This window comes from Rhinopithecus bieti, unplaced genomic scaffold (assembly GCF_001698545.2).
Source record: "Rhinopithecus bieti isolate Rb0 unplaced genomic scaffold, ASM169854v2 scaffold_15834, whole genome shotgun sequence".
Lineage (NCBI taxonomy): Eukaryota > Metazoa > Chordata > Mammalia > Primates > Cercopithecidae > Rhinopithecus > Rhinopithecus bieti.
Window position 1 is genome coordinate 1,684,309 of NW_016808980.1, and position 20,556 is coordinate 1,704,864.

Consider the following 20,556-nt stretch of genomic DNA (forward strand, 5'->3'; position numbering starts at 1 on the left):
TGGGCTTTTGTTTTTTTTGTTTTTTTTTTTGAGACAGAGTCTCGCTCTGTCGCCCAGGCTGGAGTGCAGTGGCGCGATCTCGGCTCACTGCAAGCTCCGCCTCCCAGGTTCACGCCATTCTCATGCCTCAGCCTCCCGAGTAGCTGGGACTACAGGCGCCCACCACCATGCCCGGCTAATTTTTTTGTATTTTTTAGTAGAGACGGGTTTCACCGTGTTAGCCAGGATGGTCTCAATCTCCTGACCTCGTGATCTGCCCACCTCGGCCTCCCAAAGTGCTAGGATTACAGGCGTGAGCCACTGCGCCTGGCCAGGGCTTTTGTTTTAACAGGACTGCACAGAGTAGATTGAAGGGCAGTGAGAACAGGAAGCTGGGATCAGTGAGCAGGCTACTGCAACAGTCCTAGCAAGAGACAATGGTGCCATGCGCCATGGTGCTTGGTTGTATGGGAGAGAGAGTGAAGTGGTTGGATTTGGGTAGAGACATTTTGAAGGTAGAACTGAGAGGATTTGCTGGCAGATTGGTTGGGGTGGGAGGTGGGAGAGAAGAGTTGAGAGTGCTCTGAAGTATTTGGCCTGAGCAAGGGGACGATGGAGTTTCCATTTTTTGAGTTAGAGAAGATAGTGGGTGGGGACCTTTTTGGTGGTTTTTTTTTTTTTTTTTTTTGTGCTAGCCCCTTGGTGAGCAGGGCCAGCCCCTCTTCCATGTCTGGGCATTCCCAGCTGGGAAGTTTGCACTGCCACTTTGTGAGAAGAGGGGATGTGGGAAAAGACAGTGAAAACCATGATTTGCAGGTGTTTGTTTAAAAAAAAAACACTCACCATCTCCACTGGTCCTTCCTTGAATGTCACTTAAAGTGAGCCTCTCGCCTCCTTCCCCTCTGAGTGGAGCAGTTTATGCCCAGGGGGTTGCAAAGAACAGCGAGGGCATTCATCTGCTCACAGGCTGGTTAAAAAGGCACGTGGGCTGCAGCCTGCAGGACTCTCATTTCTGAGGCCACTTAGGGGATAATCTTGAGAGAAAATTGCCCCATGGATGATTTGTGGGCATGGTGGGCTGGCTTATCCTGAGCGCCTTCCTGTTGGTTGGGAATGTTTCTTCCTGTTGGTTGGTCAGGCTTGTTTCTCCCTTTGCTGACCAGACAGTCGGCAAATGCTCACTTTGCTCCCTCCTGCTTTTGGGAACCTCCCTAGGTACCAGGGGGTGAGGTGGAGGACTGACCATAGTTGACAAGCAGCAATGAAGGGGACACATTTCTAACCTTCCCCAAGAGCATCTTGTTTTTGTTTTGAGATGATCTCGCTCTGTCACCCAGGAGTGCAGTGACGCATCACAGCTCACTGTAGCCTCAACCTCCTAGGCCCAAGTGACCCTCCCACCTCAGCCTCTCAAGTACACCCAGACCACACAGGTGTGCACCACCGTGCCCAGCTAGTTTTCTTTTTATTTTTAGAGAGACAAACTTTCCCCCCGTTGCCCAGGCTGGACTGGAACTCCTGGGCCAAGCGATCCTCTGGCCTCAGCCTCCCAGTGTTGGGATTACAGGCGTGAGCCACTGTACCCAGCCCCAAAGAACATCTTATTACACATTCTAGCTCTGGAGTTAGAGTGCTCAGCGTCAAATTCTGGCTTCAATATTTATTAGCTGTGTGAGCTTGAGCAAGGGACTTAACCTCTCTGATCCTCTGTTTCTCAATCCATAAAAAGAGGGAAATAGTAGCACCTACTGCATAGGGTTCTTGTGAGAAGTAAATGAAGTAATTCAAATACAGTGTCTAGTCCTTGTTTTTATTCTATGGTAAAAGAGATTGGGTGGGTGCAGTGGCTCATGCCTATCATCTCAGCACTTTGGGAGGCTGAGGCAGGAGGATTGCATGAGGCCAGGAGCTTGAGACCAGCCTGGGCAACATAGTGAGACCCCTGTCTCTACAAAAATTAAAATACAAAAAAGAGAGGTATCGAGCTATGGAAAGCAACCTCTTATCACGCACCTATTGTGTGTCAGCACTCTGTTAACCACATCTATGATGTCAGGTTAACCTCCTGAGCATTCTGCCAAACGGGCATGATGGTTCCTGTCACAGGGGATCCAGCAGCAGTGAAATGCAGAGGTTAAGCCATTGGGTTCCAGCTGCATGACTGGCAGAGGGTAAGGTGAACCCAGCAGTGCCGTGACCACGCCATGCCCTTCCTGAGCGGGCCAGGATGGGTTGTGATGCGCTTCCTACAAGCACAGGGCTGCAGACACATCTTGGGAAGGAGGCATCCCACCCAGTTGGGGCGTGGGCTTCTGTGGCCTCCCATGCAGGTTGTGTGTTCTTAAGCGCATCTGGACCCAGGTCTGCATTATGAGCACCTGCACCCCCAGGATCTCTCCATCACCCGCTGTGCCCCACTCTTCTCTTTCCCCTGGATCAGAAAGAACAACCAACCTTCTCCTCCCACCACAGTGACCTCTTGGCTCCATCCTTTCTCCCTTAGTGCGATAATGACATTTTCTCATTGTAATTTAATTTGCGGGTTGGGTGAGGGGATGATCTTTCTTTTTCCGAGTCTTCTCTCCCCTCTCCCACATTGAGGCACAGAAATAGTCCCAGCTGTGAGATGAAGGTTGCAGAGTTTAAAATTGCAACTTGGTACTATTTATACTCCAGCCTGAAAGATGTTTTTTTGCACAGTCGTTTATTTTGTTGTGGTGGAGATGGCTCATGCTGGAAGCAGCAGGAACTGGTGCTATATAAACAGTTCTCTGGGGACAAGTGGGTGGTGAGGGAGCCTTCAGGTGCAGGAGGCAGGGACTAGGCCTGCCCAGAAACCCTGAGCACGCCTCCCTGGAGCAGGACGGTGTGGCCTGGTAGGGAAAGCAGATCATGTGCTGGGTGAACTTTCTTCCTGCATGCTGGCCATTACAAAAATAACAACAGAAACTGGTATTTTAGAAGTCATAAAAGTAGTAGATACTTGGGGGGGAAAACCCTAATTTTTTTTTTTTTAAGACAGATCTTGCTCTGTCACCCAGGCTGGAGTACAGTGGCACGATCTCGGCTCACTGCAACCTCCTCCTTCCGGGTTCAAGTAGTCCTCTTGCCTCAGCCTCCTGAGTAGCTGGGACTACAGACGCATGCCATCGCTTCCGGTTAAGTTTTGTATTTTTAGTAGAGACGGGGTTTCGCCATGTTGGTCAGGCTGGTCTCAAACTCCTGGCCTCGGATGATTGGCCTGCCTTGGCTTCCCAAAGTGTTGGGATTACAGGCGTGAGCCACTACACCTGGCCAAACCCCTGATTATTTCCCTAATTTTTACAGAAGTGCACAAAGCAGTTGTACACTGGCAGACCCTTTGCACGTTCGTGATTGGCTTCATTTGTGGGGCATTAAAGGGTTTTTTTTTAATGTGTTCCCATGTTTAAACATTGGGGCATTTCCTATCAAATTAGGATTTCTGGCTTCTCTTGGAAAATGGAAAATCTGGTAGCTCCGGGCCTGCGTTTCCTGATGGAGGCTAGTGGCCAGCAGCTGGAGGACTGGATGAGCACCTCTGAGATCACCACAACCCCGATGGCCTGCTTCACTCATGTATTTTAATGTCCGGCCTGATGACTGGGTGTTTTTTCTTCTTCTCTTTTTTTTAAAGACAAGTTCTCACTCTGTCGCCCAGCCTGGAGTGCAGTGGTGCGATCACTCTGCTCACTGCAGCCTCAGCCTCCTGGGTAGCTGGGACTACAGACATGCACCACCATGCCTGGCTAATTTTTTTTTTTTTTGAGATGGAATCTCGTTGTGTCACCCAGGCTGGAGTGCAGTGGCTTACTGCAGCCTCTACCTCCTGGGTTCAAGAGATTGTCCTGCCTCAGTCTCCTGAGTAGCTGGGACTACAGGGGTGCACCACACTTGGCTAATTTTCATATTTTTAGTAGAGACGGGGTTTTACCATGTTGGCTAGGATGGTCTCGATCTCCTGACCTCGTGATCCACCCGCCTCAGCCTCCCAAAGTGCTGGGATTACAGGTGTGAGCCACTGCACCCGGCCAAATTTTTTTTTTTTTAAAAGGGACGGAGCCTCACCATGTTACCCAGACTGGTCTCGAATTCCTGGACTTCAGTGATCTTCCTGCCTCGGACTCCCAAAATGTTGGGACTACAGGCATGAGCCACTGCTCCTGGCCACGGACCCTTTACATAACATAAAAAATTCAAGTTTCCCTTGTCAGAGTCCCTTTCCCAACTCCTCCTGCCCAGAGCTAAGTAAGCCCTATTAATAGGGTTTCCAAAGAAACTATGGGACGCCCAGTTGAATGTGAATTTCAGATAAACAACAAATAATTGTTTTAGTATAAGCACATCTCTTAACTATTAGCAGTTTGGCATATATCATTCCAGGCCTTTCCCTGTGGAGACATGTACTTTTTTTTTTTTTTTTGAGACGGAGTCTCGCTCTGTTGCCCAGGCTGGAGTGCAGTGGTGGGATCTCGGCTCACTGCGCCTCCGCCTCCCAGGTTCAAGTGATTCTCCAGCCTCAGCCTGTGACTATGGGCACATACCACCATGCCTGGCTAATTTTTGTATTTTTAGTAGAGATGGGGTTTCACCATGTTGGTCAGGCTGGTCTCAAACTTCTGACCTCAGGTGATCTGCCCGCCTCAGACATTTTTTTGGTATGGTTTGTGTCTGGCACTGTCTGCAGCTTGCTTTTCCTCTCCGGGGTATCACCAGGGCCACTGTGTTTATTAGAGCAGGCTGTGAGGCTGTGGACTCCATCTGGATTAGGTTTCTTGCCCCGTGCTGTTTGTTAACCTTGTGATCTTGAGCAGGCTACCCCACCTCTCTGAGCCTCATCTGTACAATGTGGAAGGTAAGGGTAGCTTATTTCCTGTATTTGTTGATCTTGTCTCTTTTGAAAGCTGTGTAGAATGGAGAGGCCGTGGTGGCTTTAACTAGTCCTCTGTGATGGGTGCCAGGACTGCTGCCCGTTTATTGCTCTTTCAAAGGAGGCAGTGGAAGGGGGTCGAGCAGGAACTGGGCACATAATCCTAAGACTTAGTTTGCTTTAAAAAAAAAAAAATGAAGGGTGTTTGTCTCCCTGGAAACCACTTGCTAATCTCCAGGATGTCGTCTCTTTTTCAGGTGAAGGAGGTGGAGGAGACCATCGAGGGCATGCTCCTCAGGCTGGAGGAGTTTTGCAGCCTGGCTGATCTGGTGAGTGGCTGCCTGGGAGGCGTGGATTTAGGCCCAGGCCAGACTTCGGGCCCTTGCTGGAGTTTTCTGGGGAAGCCATTTTGGTGGTGAGTTAGCAACCAGAAGGAATGGGGCAGCAGCCAGCGCTGAGAGGAAAACCACGTGCAAACACTCCCTACTCTCTCTCTCTCACTCTCAACCCCAAGTGCTTCCTGAGGCGGCCATCTTGATCTCGTCCTTCCCCCGAGATGGTTTTTATTCCGCAGAGGAGCCAGGAGTGGACCACAAGGTGGCACTCTCGGGCACAGATGCAGGGAGCCGTTCAGCGGGGACACTAGACTATATTTAACTTTCCTCAGCTCTGCACCGTCCCCTGTGCAAACATGGAGACAGCCAGGAAATGGCTTCAGGCCTGTGAGGCCTAGGAGGAGCCTCTTGCCCGGGCCATAGCCCGCAGTGGAGTTGGGCATCGAGTTCCTTCTTGAATCCTTCTGTTCTCTCTGCTTTTACCTCTTACTCTGCCTGGTTGTCCCAAATCTCCTAGCCTGATTGAGGTGGAAGATAGAAGACAATGGCCCAGAAGACAAGGCCTCCCAAGCCAGAGTCTCTAGAAATTGCCTCTAGAGGCTGGGTGCAGTGGCTCACACCTGTAATCCCAGCACTTTGGGAGGCCGAGGCGGGCAGATCACCTGAGGTCAGGAGTTTAAGACCAGCCTGACCAACATGGTGAAACCCTGGCTCTACCAAAAATACAAAAATTAGCTGGTATGGTTGTAGGCACCTGTAATCTCAGCTACTCAGGAGGCTGAGGCAGGAGAATTGCTTGAACCCAAAAGGTGGAGGTTGCAGTGAGCTGAGATTGCACCACTGCACTCCAGCTTAGGTGATAGATCAAGATTGTGTCTCAAAAAAGAAAAAGAGAAAAGAAAAGAAAAATTGTTTCTAGATCCCAGTGTTCCCAGGATTGCTGCCAGCCAGGTGAGGAGCCCCCGGGAGCACTGATAGAATTTTCTAGAAGCTCCCAAGCTTGTTAGAGGCAAGCCAGTAACCTGGGCTTGAGGTGTCTGCCTGGAGGCCCAAAGTGCTCCATGTTGTGACCAGGCCCTGTGTCTCCCCAGAATGGAGGAAGCCTGCCCACCTGGGCCCAGTGGTATGCGTTTATGTCCCTGAGAAGCACCGTGTCCGGACCCTGAGAGTGTTTGTGAGAACCCAAGGGAGTAACAGTAACAGCAGCCCCAGGTGTTCATTGAACACCTTCCTTTGTGCCCGGCACAAAGCCACCCTAGACAGCAGGCACTGAGTCATCCCTGTATATGCAGCAGACCTCGGCCCAGCAGAAATCCCAAGAGGAACTATGTGGTTTCTTCTCTTGAGTCAAGTTTTGTGTTCAGATGTGGGTCCAGGTGGGAGCCAGGTAACAAGACAGGCTTTTAATAGCCTGGATTGTCCTTTCTTTACCACCATGCATTGGGCTCTTTCTCTCTCTCTCTCTCTCTTTCCTTCTGTCTGTCTGTCTTTCCCTCCCTCCCTCCCTCCCTCCCTTCCTTCCTTCCTTCCTTCCTTCCTTTCGAGACAGAGTCTCGCTCTGTCCCCCAGGCTGGAGTGCAATGATGCGATCTCAGCTCACTGCAACCTCTGCCTCCCGGGTTCAAGTGATTCTCCGGCCTCAGCCTCCCGAGTAGCTGGGATTACAAACATGCGCCACCATGCCCGGCTAATTTTTGTATTTTTAGTAGAGATGGGGTTTTACCACGTTGACCAGGCTGGTCTCGAACTCCTGGCCTCAAGCGATCCTCCCGCCTCAGCCTCCCAAAGTGCTGGGATGGATTATAGGCGTGAGCCACCACGCCTGGCTGTATTGGGCACTTTCTCAGGAATGGGCTCCGTGATAAGCTTGAGTAGGCAGAGACAGTTCAGTCCATCTCCATCCCCACCAAGCCCCAGTGTACGTGGGGAGGCTGATTTGGGTACCAGTTGGTGCCATCCCGTGCTACAGTGCTGTCGTGAAGGTAAGGTCAAGGTGTAAAGGGATTCCAGAGCCAGGGGTGTTAAGTCCTGCCTAGGAAATTGGGAAGGCTTTGTAGAACAGGTGGTAATGAATCTGGGACTGGAAGGAGAAACAAAGAATTCAACAGATTGGGAAGGAGGGCATTCAGGCAGAGGGACCAGCCTGTGCAAAGGTGGGGAGGCCAGGGATGTGGTGTGGCTGGGCACCGGGTGGAGGATCGTGGCTGCAGGCAGGGAAGGCAGGTTGGGAGGATGGTGTGGATGGATGCTCCAGGGACACCTTTGTTCTCAAATCCCATCCCGTCATCCACGTGGGCATTCTGTGCAAGGAGACCCAGCATCAGCCTGAAGAGGGTTGGGGGCAGGAGTCCGTGTGGACAGGTGGAGAGAGACCCATGTGGCCCAGCCCTGAAAAACCATCGCAGCTTCCTGTGGTGGGAAGTGTGTGTCTGTGTTGCCAGGAGACTCAAGATTGCAGGCAGCATCGGGCAGGTCTTCCTCACTCGAAGCCTGGAGATGCTTCATGGAAAGATTTAATCCTGCAGCCACACACAGATGACCCACAGGTCCAATCCTGCCTGCAGATAATTTGATGTTTCTGGGGGGGAAAAAAGGCATTAGCTTGTGACATTTTTAGAATTTCATGTGAAAAATCTGGAGTTCTGGTTTCTCTCAGGAAAGCAAAGATCTGGCCCTCCTGGGGTACTCATTCCTACCTAGCAAGTGTCGGCCACCATGTCACGTGGCAAGCAAGCGACCGCCTGCTGTGGGCAGCGAATGTGCTTTCCAGCTTGCTGCAGTGCCAGCTGCCCCCGGGGAGCCTTCCTGACTCCACAGCCGCCACGTGCTTGTGTATTTTTGATAGATGATGTTTCTGTGTTCTTTTGACCCTACTGAAAGTGGGAAAATAAAGCCAGACCAAGAGGATCCCGTGTTCCAAGAAATGGAAGAGAACATTCATCCTTTTGGAAGCAGTCTCTTCCCATGTGTCTGTGTTGACAGGATGTGCCCAGCCAGTTCTGCAAATACGTGACGCTTTTGGGACCCCTGGGGGTGTTTGAGCTTACAGCCCCTGCATGGGCACGCTGTGCCAATGCCATTTATATTCTAGAAATCCTCTTGGCCCCTAGAGCTTCACGCTTGGCTTACCTGGTATGTTTGCTGTGTGCTGTGGGACTACCTGACTGCAGAGAGAGGTGTCCGGTGATCAGCCCTAGCTTGGGGCCTCTTTTTCTCTTTAAGAGCTGCTTTGAAATCCAAGCTAGGGATGAGTAGGGTCCTCTAGGGGCGGGTGATGTCACACCATGGACCACTGTCCCCCCAGGTCCCTGCCTCGGTCTTCAGAAACACTGTTTGATCAATTTACACGTCCGAGAGAAGGCAGGCCCTGGGCTGCACGGTTTAGAGAGAAGCCACTTCCTTTCTGATAAAATTGGGCTGTTAGAAATCAAAGTCCAGCTTCCTGTCTGCTCTATTAGTTCTTCCGCTAGCCTATCCTGATCACTCCCTGTCACTGAAATTCACCCCTTTGTTCTGGGACCTCTTTTGACATTCGATATAATGCCAGTTGTTGGCACTTCACGTTCTGATTCCTCCCACTGTGGGGCCATGGACACGTCACATTACCTCTCTGAACCTTTATTTTTTCCTCCATAAAATGAAGACATTGGTTCTGATTGTCTATTGCTGTGTCAAACTACCCGAAAATTTCGTGATGTAGAACAACCACCCATTTATTCTGTGGGCTGGAGCAGGGCACAGAGGACTCAGCTCATTTGAGTCGAAGCTGGCTCCTTCATCACTTGTCTGGTACCTGGGCTGGGCTGACTGGGGCTGGTTGGTGTAACTTTCTCGTGCACGCTCTGCATGTGGCTGGCGTGGGCTTCCTCGTAGCATGGCTGTTTGACCTCCCCAGAGCAAGCAGTCCAATGGGCAGGAGGGAAGCTGCCACATGTCTTGAGGCCTGAGTGTGGAAATTGACACAGTGTCACTTCTGTTGTAGTTTATTGGTCAAAGCAGTTACACAGCCCAGCCAGAATCAGGGGAGAGAACCTGTATTCTACCCCTTCATGGAAGGAATTAAGGAATTTGTGGCCATCCTTAAATCCACTACAAATAGTTTCCATCTCCAAAGAGTTACTGTAAGGGTTAGATGAGGCAGAGATGTGTGCTTTACACCCACTAGAATGGCTAGATCTTAAAAACCACCAAAATACCGAGTGTTGGCAAGGATGGAGAGCAACGAAGCTCTGATACATTGCTGGTAGAAATGAAAAAAAACCCACAGCCACTTTGAAAAACAGCTTGGCAGTTTCTTACAGGTTTTTTTGTTTTGTTTTGTTTTTTCGGAGACACAGTCTCACTCTGTTACCCAGGCTGTAGTGCAGTGGCGCTATCTCAGCTCATTGCAACCTCCGTCTCCTGGGTTCAAGCGATTCTTGTGCCTGAGTAGCTGGGATTACAGGTGCCCACCACCACGCCTGGCTAATTTTTGTATTTTTAGTAGAGATGGGGTTTCACCATGTTGGCCAGGCTGATCTCAAACTCCTGACCTCAAGTGATCCGCCCACCTCAGCCTCCCAAAGTGCTGGGATTACAGGCGTGAGCCACCGCACCCAGCCTGTCACAAAGATGAACATGTGCTTAACCTACATCCCAGCAATTTTAGCCCTTGTCATTACCAATAAGGAATGAAAACAAGTGCCCAAACCACACAAAGATTCACACACAAATGTTCATAGAAGCCTTATTTGCCGGGCGTGGTAGCTCACACCTGTAACCCCAGCACTTTGGGAGGCTGAGGCAGGTGGATCTCCTGAGGTCAGGAGTTCAAGACCAGCCTGGCCAACATGGCGAAACCCTATCTCTACTAAAAATACAAAAATTAGTCGGGTGTAGTGGCATGCACCTGTAGTCCCAGCTACTCGGGAAGCTGAGGCAGGAGAATCACTTGAACCCGGGAGGCGGAAGTTGCAATGAGCTGAGATCGTGCCACTGCACTCCAGCCTAGGTGACAGAGTGAGACTCCATCCCCCCCCCAAAAAAGAAGCCTTATTCGTGATACTCCAAACTGTAAACATCCGAAATGTCCATCTGCAGTAGAATGAGTAAAGCAACTGTTGTTTATGCATATATTGGAATACTACACAGCAATGAAAAAGAATTGACTGCTATACACAGCAACAGAGATGATCTCACACATGTGATATGGAGCAAAAGAAGTCATGGCCAGGCATGATGGCTCACACCTGTAATTCCAGCTCTCTGGGAGGACAAACTGGAAGGGCTGCTTGAGCTCAGGAGTTTGAGACCAGCCTGGGCAACATAGGGAAACCCCATCTTTATTTTTAAATAATAATAATAAATTTAAAAAGAAAAGCTTGACACAAGAATACATTCTGTGTCATTCCACTACTCTGAAGTTCAGCAACAGGCAGAACTAATCTATGGGTGGTCTAAGTCCAGTAGTGGTTGGTCTGGGGAGGGTAGTCATGGCCTGCAGGAGGCCTTACGGGGTGATGAAATATTCTATATTTTAGTCTGGGTGGTGGTTACACAGATGTAAACATATGTGTGGATTCCTCAAGCTGTTCCACTTATGAGCTGTGCCCTTTCCTTTGTGTCGCTTAGATCATTGCTGAGCACAGTACCTGCTATTTATTAAATGACTAATAAATGGTAGCTACTAATGCCATCATCGTTATTACGAAAGCACCAGTGGGGCATGACGCTGATGAAGTTATCCACAGTAAGGCTGGATTTGTAAAGCCTTTCAGCTCAGTGCCCTGTGGGGTTTGGGTAGCTTGTCCGCTCCCTCTGAGACTCCAGTGGCCTTGGGCCCACCTTCTGCCAAGGAGCAGACTCTTACTTCGCTCACATAAATGGAGAACATTTCCTGTTGGCCTTGGCCCAGCAGTTGCATTTGGCGTGGGTGCATGTTCTCGGGTCGAGTGCGTTTGGCTCTCCTTCCTAGGGGCCCTGAATCATTCTGGACAGATGACTTTGCTCTGTGATGACCTCAGCACCTGCTGCCCAGACTTCTGGGCTCTGGAGACCAGCTCTGGAGAGGTGGGAGGATAGTTGGGGGAAGGGTCTGGGACCCCCCAGGCTAGCACACCTGGTTGGGTGTTTGTCCTGGCAGAGGCTCTAGATCATGGAGGCTTCTTCACTGAAATCTCTCTGCTCTTCTCAGAGCGTACCCCAAGGTGCGCCAATGTAAACACCTGTAATGTGATGAGAAGTGAGTTGGAGGTGAAAAATGTGCCACTTTGCTTTTGACTCTTCCATAAGAAGAAAGTGCTCCTCTGGGTAGCCATGGATTCCATGTTGGGGAGACTGTAGGGAGTGAAGGGGACTGGGGTTAACAAAAGTGGCACTCAGCTCCAGCTGATTGTTGCCATGTGGAACATGGGCTCAGTGTGGCCAGGTCTTCTGATTTTCACAAGAAGCCAGAGAAGCCAGAGATCTGGGGTCTCTTTTTTTTTTTTTTTTTTTCTTTTTTTTCTTTTGACACGACGAGTCTCGCCTCCTCGCCCCGCAGCTGGAGTGCCGTGGCCAGATTCAGCTCACTGCAAGCTCCGCCTCCGGGTTTCACGCCATTCTCCTGCTCAGCTCCGGAGTACGCTGGGATACAGGCGCCCCGCCACCGTCGCCCGGTAAGTTTTTTGGTATTTTTTTAGTAGAGACGCCAGGTTTCACCTGAAAGTGTGGTTACTGCCAGGATGCGTCCTCGATCTCCAGACCTCGCGTGATCCACGCCCGCCTTGGCCTCCCAAAGTGCTGGGATTACAGGCTTGAGCCACCGCGCCCGGCCAAGATCTGGGTTTCTAAGGGTAATATCCTGACTTGGATATCTTGGCATCTGGTTTGGTTTTACTTTTTTTTAGGCATGGTTGGGCTGACACTGCGTTGGCCCGATGGAACGACATCTGTAGACCTCTGGTATTAGGAAGGGTGGCCTCAGGCCCATCTGGATTGGAATCCTCCCTCTCCCACTTTCTGGCTTTGTGACCTTGGGCCAGCTCATTTAGTTTCTCTGAGCCTCAGTTTTATCTCCCATAAAATAAGGTTGAAGAAGAAATATTTCTTGCCTCACAGGGCCTGTTCCCAGCACACAGTGAGAGGTCATGGAGTGTGCTCTGTTGGTATCATGCCCCTCTAAACTGGACCTACGTTAACCCTACAGTTCTGTTTTTTCCTTTAATAAATTTTTAATTTTTTAAATCGAGATGGTGCCTCACTATGTTGCCCAGACTGGTCTTGAACTCCTGGCCTCCAGTGATCCTCTCACCTCAGCCTCCCAAAGAATTGGGATTACAAGTGTGAGCCCCTGCACCTGGCCCTAAAGTTTCTTTTATGGTTCCCAGCCCAGGGTGGAACCAAGGGTAAGGTTTGGGGTCTTTCAGCCCCTGGGATTGCCCTCCCTGGCCCCTCATTCTGAGTAACTACCTCTGGGTAAACCTCTGGGCAGGTACAAACAGTTCCCTGTTGCCTTTGGTTTCAGCCATTGGAGAAGCTGCATCAGAGAAGGGATTTCTCTAAAAATAAAATAAGAGGCCGGGCGCCATGGCTCACGCCTGTAATTCCAGCACTTTGGGAAGCCAAGGTGGGTGGATCACTTGAGGTCAGGAGTTCAAGATCAGTCTGGCCAACATGGTGAAACCCCTTCTCTACTAAAAATACAAAAATTAGCCAGGCGTGGTGGCGGGTGCCTGTAATCCCAGCTACTCGGGAGGCTGAGGCAGGAGAATCACTTGAATCTGGGTGCAGAGGTTGCAGTGAGCAGAGATGGCGCCACTGCACTCCAGTCTGGGAGAGTAAGACTCATCTCAAAAAAAAAATAAATAAATAAATAAACAAAAAAATAAACAAATAAAAATAAGGAAAAAAAAGAGAGAAGAGACTTCTTTGTTCCCAGTTCTTTGGGATTTAGGGGGCAAGGGTGGTCCCTGAATCTCCTTTCTGCCACTTTGTCTCCTGTAGGTTGCCAATCCCAGCCCAAACCCCCAAACTCATTCTCACCCCTCCCCCAGTTTGTTTCTTTAGAAATTAACAGAAAGATAGATTCAGGTTTGCTCCCCCGTGTTCTGACCTTGCCCTGGAATTAATTATCTGCTCTTTGCTACATCAGGGTGATTTTCTCCAAGTTTAGCCTTGTTGAGGAATGAGCTTCTCTCTAGAAATCCGGCCTTGGGGAAGAAAGGGAGGAGACTGAGGACTTTTCCCTGTCACTGGTAACAAATGCTGGAGCCAGGCAGAGCGTGGAGCTGGGGTGAGACAGTGGGGAGGGGTGATGACTGTGGAAACCCCAGCACTCAGGCCCATCTGGAGGGAGCAGCCTCGGCCTTTGCTGCCTGGGGAGACTCAGGCCCATCATTGCCAAAGCTGCTGACTTAAGAGAAGCTGTAGATTCAGAGCTAATTACTTGAATTTTTAAAACTACATTTATGTATTTTTTATTTTTGAATAGTTTATATTTACAGAAAAGTTGCAAAGATTGTTCAGAGAGTTGCCATATTAACCCTAAATTTTTTAAAATACATTTTTTTTTTTTTTTTGAGACGGAGTCTCACTCTGTCCCCAGGCTGGAGTGCAGTGGCCGGATCTCGGCTCACTGCAAGCTCTGCCTCCCGGGTTTACGCCATTCTCCTGCCTCAGCCTCCCAAGTAGCTGGGACTACAGGCGCCCGTCACCTCGCCCGGCTAGTTTTTTGTATTTTTTTAGTAGAGACGAGGTTTCACTGTGTTAGCCAGGATGGTGTCGATCTTCAGACCTCGTGATCCGCCCATCTCGGCCTCCCAAAGTGCTGGGATTACAGGCTTGAGCCACCGCGCCCGGCCTAAAATACATTTTTAATTTTTTAATGGAGATAGTGCCTCGCTATGTTGTCCAGGCTGGTCTTGTGTTCCTGGCCCCCACTGTTAACATCTCACATCACCATGGTACATTTGTCAGTACTAAGGGGCCAGGCACAATGGCTGACGCCTGTAAACCCAGCACTTTGGATTGAGGCAGGAGGATAGCTTGAGGCCAGGTGTTCAAGACCAGCCTGAACAACACAGTGAAACCCTGTCTCTACAAAAGATAAAAAATTAGCTGGGCATGGTGGTGGACAGCTATAGTCCCAGCTATTCAAGAGGCTGAGGCTGGAGAATTGTTTGAGCCCAGGAGGTCGAGGCTGCAACAAGCCATGATCGCGCCACTGCACTCCAGCCTGGGTGACAAAGCAAGACCCTATAAAAAACAACAACAACAACAAAAAAACACCCCCTCCAAAAAAAAAAAAAAACAAAGAAACCAGCATTGGTATGTTGCTATTCACTGAACTCCACAGTTTGTTTTGATGTCACCAGTTTCCCATGAGTGCCGTCTTTCTGTTCCAGGATCCAGTCTAAGGTGCCACATGGCACGAGATTGTCACATCTCCTTAGTCTTTGCCGGCCTGTGACAGTTTCAGTCTTACCTTGCTTTTCATCACTTGTGCAGTTTCGAGGCGTGCTGGTCAGGTGTTTCACAGAAGGTCCCTCGATTTTTGTGACGTTTTTCATGTGGTTAGACTGGAGATAGGAATTTGTGGAACGATCACCACAGAGGAGGAGGAGTCTTATCACATCCCATCAGAGGGTACCCGATGCCCACGTGGCATCATGGATGTGAACCTGCATAAGGTGGTGCCCGTGGCTTTCGCCAGTGGAATTTGCCGTTTCCCACAATAGGTTTGTGCACGTTCACTTTGTACTTTGAGCTATGATCTAATGCGATGTTAATTTTTTGTTGCTCAGCTTGTCCCAGCTTTGGCCATTTCATTCTGCAGGTTGGCTTCTGTGTCTCTTGGGTAAGCCCCATCTCATCCTTTATTTTGTGGAACACTTTCTTGCTTTCTGGGCTACAAGATGCTCCAGGCTCAGCTCAGTCCTAGAATCAGCCATTTCTCATGGGAGTCCCACTTGAATTTTTGTTTGTTTTAGAGACAGGGTCTTGCACTGTCACCCAGGCTGGAGTGCAGTGGCACCACCTTGGCTCACTGCAACCTCCATTTCCCGGGTTCAAGCAATTCTCGTGCCTCAGCCTCCTGAGTAGCTGGGACTACAGGCACGCGCCATCATACCCAGCTAACTTTTGTATTTTTATTAGAGACAGGGTTTCTCCATTTTGGCTATGGCTAGTCTTGAACTCCTCACCTCAGGTGATCTGCCTGCCTTGGCCTCCCAAACTGCTGGGATTACAGGTGTAAGCCACTGTGTCCAGCCTGCAAATTTTTTTTTTCATCAAAATATGAGATGAGGAAACCGAGGCCCAGGGAGGATAGGGGACCAGCCTCGTGTCATAGTGGAGAACAGTGGGGCAGGGGCTTAGGCCGGGCAGCCTGATACCACATGCCACCCTCTCAGGGCTGATCTTTGACCTTGTGGGATCAGGGCATGAAAAACGAGTATCCCTGAGGACACTGGACACCTACAGCTGGGTGCCCAGAGAGATGGCGGTGCTGTGACCAGCAGAGGGCTAGGCGTGGGGAGAGGCATGGAGGAGTTTGGTTTTACACATAGAGAGCAATGGGGCGAAGGTCTCAGGAAACCCAGGGCAAGGGGGAAATGTCATTCTGAACAGTGGTGGGAGCAGATTTTCATGATAACCACGAGAAGTCTGATATACTTAGGCAGAAAGAAGAGGAAAAATAGTTACAGTTTTCAAAAAAACTTTTTTTTAATCAAAATTTAGGGCCAGGAGTGGTGACTCACCCCTATAATCCCAGCTCTTTGGGAGGCCGAGGCAGGTGGATTACTTGAGGTCAGAAGTTCAAGACCAACCTGGCCAACGTGGTGAAACCCTGTCTCCACTAAAATACAAAAACTACCCGGGCATGGTGGTGCGCACCTGTGGTCCCAGCGACTCAGGAGGCTGAGGCAGGAGAATCGCTTGAACCTGGGAGGCGGAGGTTACAGTGAGCTGAGATTGCACCACTTCACTCCAGCCTGGGCAACAGAGCCAGACTCAGTCTCAAAAAACAAACAAACAAACTAAAGCCACTAGGCCTAGCCCAAAATCTAGGGGAGGAGATTACCTGAGGGTGAGGATACCAGGAGGGTGAGACCCCGGGGAGCACGTCAGAAGCCGCCTCCACACTCCACGCCAGCACTGTGCTAAACAGCTCATCCTCAGCATCCCAGCGAAAGGACCATCATCATCTCACCACTGTCCCAGTGAGCAAAGGAGGGCTCAGAGAGGTGCAGTGAGTTGCCCAAGGTCACAGAGCTCATGGTGGGTAGGGCTAAATTTAAACACTAGCCTGAATCCTTAGTCCAGCTCCTGCTGTGCCCCACTGGTGTTTCTGTAACAGTGGTCCCCAGATTCCTATTCCAATGTTGCCTCAGAGTGTTGGCTGAAAATGCAGATTCTCAAACTAGGAGAGGCTGGGAATCAGAATCAGTGTTTGAAAGGCTTCCCCAAGGAGATTCAGTTGCTCCCCCAGATTTTTTTTTTCTTTTTTGAGATGGAGTTTCACTCTGTCACCTAGGCTGGAGTGCAATGGCTCGATCTTGGCTCACTGCAACCACCACCTCCCGGGTTCAAGCAATTCTCCCGCCTCAGCCTCCCGAGTAGCTGAGATTAGACATGTGTGCTCTATGCCTGGCTAATTTTTGTATTTTTAGTAGAGACAGGGTTTCACCATGTTGGCCAGGCTGGTCTTGAACTCCTGACCTCAGGTGATCCACCTACCTCAGCCTCCCAAAGTTCTGGGATTAAAGGCGTGAGCCACCACGGCCAGCCGCTCCCCAGAATTTGAGAGCCATGAATATATGGCCTTTTTTGCACAGCAAGGATGTGATAACATGAAAATGGAATCTCTCATTCTCTCTCACACACACAGAAGAGTTAGGCTTGGTCCTTGGGTTCTGAAGGAAAAAGGAACCATCGGCGTCTGATTTCAGTGATCAAGGGAAAGATATGTGGCTTCATACAGTTCACTTTTGGAACCCTTGCAAGCAGAAGAAAATGATAACTCAAGGAGATGGTGCAAGGAAGTACTTAGGACAAGCCTGCGTGTCGGAAGCATCTGATACATGAGAGTTGTGGTTTTCATTAACATTATTAATGAATATTAATTGTAATGATCAACTTGTTAATATTCCAGTGCAATGAAAACTGGACTGACTTTGACTTTGGTTTAGAGAAGAGATTCTGATTCTTGCCATTTGCTCCAGTTCAGTGGTTTAGAAAATGAAGATATTTCGTTTGGGACTGGTGTTGCTGGGTGGTTGGTGGGGAAGTGATTAATTTGTGGTTCAGTAAATAATACCTGGGTAGGTCTGGGTCTGCAGAGGCAATGAGGTTGGTCCTCCCCTGGGGCTCTGGGTTGTTCTTGGGCCTGTCTGGCGCAGGATGCCACCTGGCACCTCAGCCATCGGTGGGGTCTGCATAGACCCTGGCCGACCTCTGAGGCAGGCAGGAGGACACAGTGACAGGTCAGAAGGCCTGATGAGCTGTTTTGTTCCTTGCAGATCAGGAGTGATACTTCACAGATCCTGGAGGAAAACATCCCAGTCCTTAAGGCCAAACTGACAGAAATGCGTGGCATCTACGCCAAAGTGGACCGGCTAGAGGTGCGTCTAGGCAAACGAAGGTTCTGAGGCTGTGAACCTGATCTGGCTTTTCCCTTTTCCTGGAAGATGCCGGTCTGGCCTTGAATATGCAGGCATTATGCCCAATGCAGGGGTTGGTGGTGGCAGTTGGGGGGTCTGCACTCAAGTGATATTTTGAAAAAACCACAAGTAAGAATTTGTTTCCAGGCCAGGTGCAGTGGCTCATGCCTGTAATCCCAGCATTTTGGGAAGCCAATGTGGAAGGATCGCTTGAGCCCAGGAGTTTGAGACCAGCAACATGGCGAAACCCCATCTCTACCAAAAATACAGAACTAGTCAGGTGTGGTGGGTGCATGCCTCTAGTCCCAGCTACTTGGGAGGCTGAGGTAGGAGGATGGCTTAAGCCCAGGAGGTCGTGGCTACCGTGAGCCTTGACTGTGCCACTGTACTCCAGCCTGGGCGATAGAGCAAGATCCTGTCTCAAAAAGAAAAAAAAGAATTTGTTTCCAACATTTAAAATCAGGGTGCTTTATATAAAAATCTGCATTTTAAGCTTTTGAAAATTCAGAAACTTTGATAACCCTGGACCCACATTTCCTTAAATACTTTAATCTGTTTATGTTTCAAGGCATAAATAAATATATAATGTATACACGCCTAAGTATGTAATTTAGTGAATTTTTACATATATCGACATCATGTGATGATGACCCAAATTGAGAGCAAGAACATTTCCAGGCCCTGGGTGGCATTCTTGCAGTGTTCTTGCAAGAATGGATGGAGGCTGGACGTGGTGGCTCACACCTGTAATCCTAGCACTTTGGGAGGCTGAGGCGGGTGAATCAATCGAGGCCAAGAGTTTGAAACCACCCTGGCCAACCTGGTGAAACCCTGTCTCTACTAAAAATATGAAAATCAACTGTGTGTGGTGGCACACACTGAGGAGGCTGAGGCACAAGAATCACTTGAACCTGGGAGGCAGAGGTTGCAGTGAGCCAAGATCGCACCACTGCACTCCAGCCTGGGCAACAGAGCAAGACTGTCTGAAAAAAAAAATGGATGGAGCTGGTGGCTGCTGCTCCTCAGAAGGGCATGGGCTCTCCAGTTTTCCACAGTCCTCACCATGCCCTCTTGCCTTACCACTGACATAGCTCACCCATCTTTTACTCGCCTGGCTAAGATGCATGGCATCTTATTTCCTCCTTGCTGCACTGCAGAGTCAGTCCCCTCACTGCCCCGGTCTCCTGGAAGAGGAGCATAAGCTTTGCAAGGTCAGCCGCTTCTCTGGGGTCACACTACTAGTTACATCAAGCCAGGACTCCAGCCCATATGTGCCGGTGCAGATGCTCTTCATCCACCTGGGCCCCTAGGCTTGGGACCCTGGCTCCGTGTACAGCAGAGGACTGGGAGGCTGAGAGGACCTTGCGGTCGTGTCATAGTCACCTGGCCAGAGGGAATGTGAGCCCTTCCCAAGCTGCAGAGGGAGGGAGCAGGCGTGGCTGTCAGCACGGAGTTAGCAGAGAATTAACATTCTTGTCAGCAGAGAATGAAGCAGGAATATAATTAAAACTTTGCCCTTGGAATAGCTGATTCATTTGAATTTTATTCCACACGTTTGAAAGAGGAAAGAAAATGTGAAGACTTGCAGCTTGGTTCTCGCCTGGCCTGGGCCGGCCCAGCTGTCAGGACCGTTCCTTTCTGAGCGTTCAGTCCATTGATATTGACTGAGGGCCAGGAGAGACCCTCAGCAGGGTATTACCACATTGGCCTCCTGTCGCTGCTGGGAGAAATTGCCATGAACTTAGTGGCTTAAAACAACACCCAGGAGCCTCTCTGAGCCCACCCTGGCTTAGGAGGCTGCCCAATTTTAAAAAAAAGAAGAAGAAAAGAAAACAACACTTTTTTTTTTTTTTTTTGAGACGGAGTCTCGCTCTATAGCCCTGGCTGGAGTGCAGTGGCATGATCTCGGCTCTCTGCAACCTCTGCCTCCTGAGTTCCCAGCATTCTTGGATTCTCCCAGGAGAATCCAAGTGATTCTCCTGCCTCAGCCTCCCAAGTAACTGGGATTACAGGCACCTGCCACCACATCCAGCTAATTTTTGTTTTTTTAGTAGAGACAAGGTTTTGCCATGTTGGCTAGGCTGCTCTTGAACTCCCGACCTCAAAGGATCTGCCCGCCTCGGCCTCCCAAAGTGCTGGGATTACAGGCATGAGCCACTGCACTCGTCCACAACACACATTTATTATCTTATAGTTCTGGAAGTCAGAAGTTCAAAATGTGCCTTATGGGGCTAAAGTCAGGTGGTGGCAGGTTGGCCCCTTCCGGAGGCTCTGGGGAGAATCTTTGCCTTTCCTTGCCTTTTTTCCTGCCTTTTCCAGATTCTAGCACTGCCTGCATTCCTCAGCTCGTGGCCCCTGCCTCCCACTTCAAAGCCTATGGAGTGACATCTTCCTGTCTCTCTGTTGCTGGCCCTCCTGCCTCCCTCTTGTAAGGACCCTTGAGATTATGTTGGGCCTACCTGGATGATCCACAGTGACCTCCTATTCCAAGATCCTTAACTTAATCACACCTGCAGGATCCCTTTTGCCAAGGAAGGTGACATATTCACAGGTTCTGGGACTAGGACATGGACATCTTTGGGAGCCATTGTTCTGCTGCTCACACTTGGCCAGGATTTGCTTTCATTAGGCAAGTGCTGTGAAGGGAAGCAGTGACTGAGGTATGGGATCTATAGGACCCTGGAGAAGGAGTGGAAGGAACTGTGTTAGGTGGGTGGGGAACTGTGGGAACTGT

General features: G+C 49.9%; 1 protein-coding gene across 1 annotated transcript in view; it reads left to right on the forward strand.

The window, feature by feature from the left end:
- Positions 1 to 20,556, forward strand: part of BCAS4 (breast carcinoma amplified sequence 4) — a 90,907-nt gene that overhangs the window by 21,661 nt on the left and 48,690 nt on the right. Inside the window, exons 3-4 of the mRNA XM_017888129.1 lie at positions 5,125 to 5,196; positions 17,682 to 17,783. Coding sequence (XP_017743618.1) covers positions 5,125 to 5,196; positions 17,682 to 17,783 — 174 coding nt within the window. The remainder of the gene's footprint in view (positions 1 to 5,124; positions 5,197 to 17,681; positions 17,784 to 20,556) is intronic.